This window comes from Pundamilia nyererei, unplaced genomic scaffold, assembly GCF_000239375.1.
Source record: "Pundamilia nyererei isolate P.nyererei 1_Seehausen unplaced genomic scaffold, PunNye1.0 scaffold00262, whole genome shotgun sequence".
NCBI classification, from domain to species: domain Eukaryota; kingdom Metazoa; phylum Chordata; class Actinopteri; order Cichliformes; family Cichlidae; genus Pundamilia; species Pundamilia nyererei.
In genome coordinates, this window is record NW_005187663.1 from 709493 (window position 1) to 713430 (window position 3938).

General features: G+C 37.4%; 1 protein-coding gene across 1 annotated transcript in view; it reads left to right on the top strand.

Moving 5' to 3' along the window:
• The window catches only part of hhipl1 (HHIP-like 1), a 17718-nt gene extending 14260 nt beyond the window's left edge, over positions 1–3458 (top strand). Inside the window, exons 6-9 of the mRNA XM_005750126.1 lie at positions 782–927; positions 1045–1126; positions 2717–2799; positions 2899–3458. Coding sequence (XP_005750183.1) covers positions 782–927; positions 1045–1126; positions 2717–2799; positions 2899–3458 — 871 coding nt within the window. The remainder of the gene's footprint in view (positions 1–781; positions 928–1044; positions 1127–2716; positions 2800–2898) is intronic.
• Positions 3459–3938: the final 480 nt, after the last annotated feature.

Sequence of the window (3938 nt, forward strand, 5' to 3'; positions counted from 1 at the left end):
GGCCCACTGTGTATTTGAGTTTGACACCCCTGCTCTAAACCCACAAAGTACATTTCAAATTCCTTTAATGTTAAATATGTTCATATTGTCTATTTTGTAAAATGTTCAGATTGTCTATTCTTATTTAATTCACTTAATGTACAGAATTCACCTGCTTGCTTCTTCCTCTCTCCCCCCCTTTGCACAAGTCGAGGAGCGTGTCAGGCTACATTTCACTGTGTTATACTTGTATAACTATGCATGTGACGAATAAAGAACCTTGAACCTTGAAAAGGTGAGTGAAGGAAAAATACTTCACTCACCATGGGTGCATCATCCTAGCAGCCTAAACTAGAGCCTAAAAAAGGTCACCTAACTATATGCTTTATCAAAAAGGAAGGTCTTGAGTATAATCTTAAAAGTAGAAAAGTTGCCTGTCTCCCCAATCCAAACTGGGAGCTGGTTCCAGAGAAGACGAGCCTTAAAGCTGAAGGCTTTGCCTCCCATTCTACTTTTAAATAGTCTAAGACAGGGGTGTCCAAGTCCAGGCCTCTCTCTTTCTAGTCCCTGTAACAACCATATCTTTTCACTATCAGAGGTCAATATCAGGTCTTCTGTATCGTTCATTTCTTATTCAAAACTCCAGTGTGCAATGTACCAAATGTACTATAGTTATTTGAAGGAATTCATAAGTACTCTAAAAATGCAGAAGTAACTGGTACTAAGGGGTGTGAAATTAAAAACACAAAAAACACACAAAGTGCCTACACATTAGAAATCATAGATTTTATTTATGTTCCAGGCGTTTGATGAGCCTGCAGGAGGACAAAACAACAGGAAACTGGAAATACAACGAGATATGTATGGGGATGGGGCTAACCTGTGCCTTTCCTGGACTTATCAACAACTATCACCAGTACATTATCTCCTTTGCTGAGGATGAATCTGGTAACGAATCATCTCACAATCTCACAGTTAATGTTTTTCCTGTAGTGTTTTTAGCTGGTTTAAGCAGTTGAAATGAATGTTTTGTGTAATATTCTTTAAATATGTTATTCATTTCAGGTGAGCTTTACTTCATGTCCACTGCAATACCAAGTGCTACATCACCTTCAGGAGTCGTTTATAAAGTCATCGATCCCTCAAGGTGAGTGATAGAATTACTCATTATTTTCAGTTTGTTTTAAATGAAATTAATATGAATTTAGGCAAACTCACCTGAATCAATGACAGGTTGTTTAGAGGGAGAAACATATTTGTGGAGAAAGTATAACCACACTGTTCCACGTACCATTATTTTTGTTTAGTTCCTTTTGTCAGGTACAGAGAAACATCTGTACATAGATATAGATTCAGTGAGATTCAGTCACTGAAGCGTTCCTGGCTACTTGACAGCCCACATGTGCATGCTATTAATCAAGACCTGTGATCAAGATTCCAAAATATTTCCAGTCATTTGTATCAGGGGATGGAAAGGTAGAAAATACAGTGAGAACATTTTCAGTAATCTCAATAATGCATCTTCCTGCAGTCAATCTGAGGGATTGTTGAAGTGCACTTTCGGTTTTTTTTATTTGGTGTTACTCTGCTTACAGATGTGGAGAGAGACAGGAACTCTGCTTTTGGCAAAGTTTAACATGTGCTCTTTGCACATATACAATAATCCAGCCTCACCACCATAACGTTAACTAATGGTAACATTAGTTAGTGACTGAGCAGCCCTGGGACTTTTCTCTGTTTCTTATATAAACCGTTTCAGTGCCTCATCTTTAGCTGCAGGTCTCAACTTCTGTCAATTCAGTTGTAAATTGGTATTTTTGTCATGGACTTATAGAATAAATGTAGGCAAAAATGCACTCATAGAAATCCATGTCCGAAAATCCACTCTTGAAGTCTTATTTTCATTTGCAAATAGTTATATTGATTTTGTGCTCATGTTTTTTATTGTTTGTTTGTTGGAGAAAGAGTTGAGATCTGTGGGGTTGTGAAGTATAGGAATTCTCTTCTTAGTTGTGTTTTTTAGTTGCAGGTAGTAAAGAACATTTCTGTTGTCTAATCAGAAACTTTGAAAAAGATTAGAGGCTAACATGAGTGTATTAACTTGAAGATTTGATGGAGTGTGAGTCCTTTGACGTGATTACAATGTATTTGTTCTAATTCTCTTCTTGAGTTGTGGGCTTCACAATATATTGTATCTGATTAGCTAGACAGTCAAAATTTGGTGCCTCAAGATGCCCATTACATGTTTTTCTGGTGAGTGGAGAGATTTTAGCTTTTTTTTTCCCCCAGTTGAACCTTATGATGTTGCATTCTAACAAATGACACAGTTTAGGTGTAAATTTGAATGTAATCACTGAGAAAGATTAATTAATTTGGGAGATTAATTCAGGTTATTAATGTCAGGTTATTAATTAATAACAGAAGTCAGTAAATAGATGGAAGAGTAGTTTTTAGTAATTGTTGCTGTTCATATGGGGAGGAAATTTCACGACTGCCTTAAAGCAGACCCCTCTAAAACCACAGCAGTCAGTGCAATGGCGGCCTCCACAGACGACAATGATTCCTTGGTATGGTCAATTTCCAAAAGGACAATAAATGTTAAATGTTAAAGGACGGCAAAGAGAAGCAATAAAAGGAACCTAACTCCTCCTTTATCACCGTGTCTGATCTTGAGCTCGGTTAAATAAGAATAAACAGAGAATCTATCAATAAACAGTTATTTGTCATTGTGTTTTAGACGTGCTCCACCAAGACAGTGCCACTACAACCCTCTTCCAGTGAGAGTAAAAAGCAATCTCATCAAGTTTGTTCCTCAAGAAAGTGAGTTCACATACACATTCTCTTCACACAAACTGAAATGATAAACCAGCTGTTTTTATAATATCATTTGGTCTATATTGTTTCATGATCTTCCATTAGCGCTGGTTGGCATTGACCTGCCGAATGAAAACTTTGAGCCACAATCCACTGAATCCTATCAGTGGCACCAAGAGCTAAGTGATCATCGAGGTGAAATAGGAGCAGGCGTGATTACTCCTGTACCAGCCACAGGTACTTCCAAACCAACCAAAAATTCAAGGCGTAAAGGCCGGCATAGGAAGAATAAATCCAAATTGGAACGTGCACCTCACATCCAGACGGGAGCAGTGAGACTGGTTGGGGATTCCAGGAGTGACCGTGGACGTGTAGAAATCTACATTAATGGGGAATGGGGTACCGTGTGTGATGACCTGTGGACCCTTGTCAATGCTAGAGTGGTTTGCCGGCAGCTCGGTTTCCAACATGCTCTGAAAGCAGCTAAGAACTCTGAGTTTGGTGAGGGAAAGGATTTGCGGATTCTTCTTGATGATGTTAAGTGTGTAGGCACTGAATCCAGCCTTTTAGATTGCAGACATGCTGGTGTGGGGACACATAACTGTGCCCACTATGAAGATGCTGGTGTGATCTGTGGCAACTCATCATATGTTGCAGAAGTCTAAAAGTTTAACTAATATTAAGTCGAGAGCAATTACGAAAGAGTTAATGTCCTGTTTAAAAAAACATAAAAAAAAATCACAACACAGACAGCTATTCTAGTTCCCACAGCAACAAGAAATGAACAGTAATCTAAAACTGCAGTTGTGTTACATGTTGTACATTACAATGAACGTGATAACTACTTAAGAGTATTTTAAATAAAGCTCACAAGCAAATGCATACATTTCAATAACCTACGGCAGGATAGCGTGTATACTAAGACAAACTAAGAGTTATAATTTAATAAAATAATAAAGGCAGTCGTTTTTCTCAAAATAATGGATCTTACTTATAGTACATTAAGATATAGTATAACAATTTAATTACACACAAGCTTTTTCCTTCAGTACTTTTCATTGATAAGTGAATAATTTGAATTTTATTATTGGGTTATAAAAGTTTGACTTTACAGTGTAATATTAAAACGTTGACTGTATATTTCG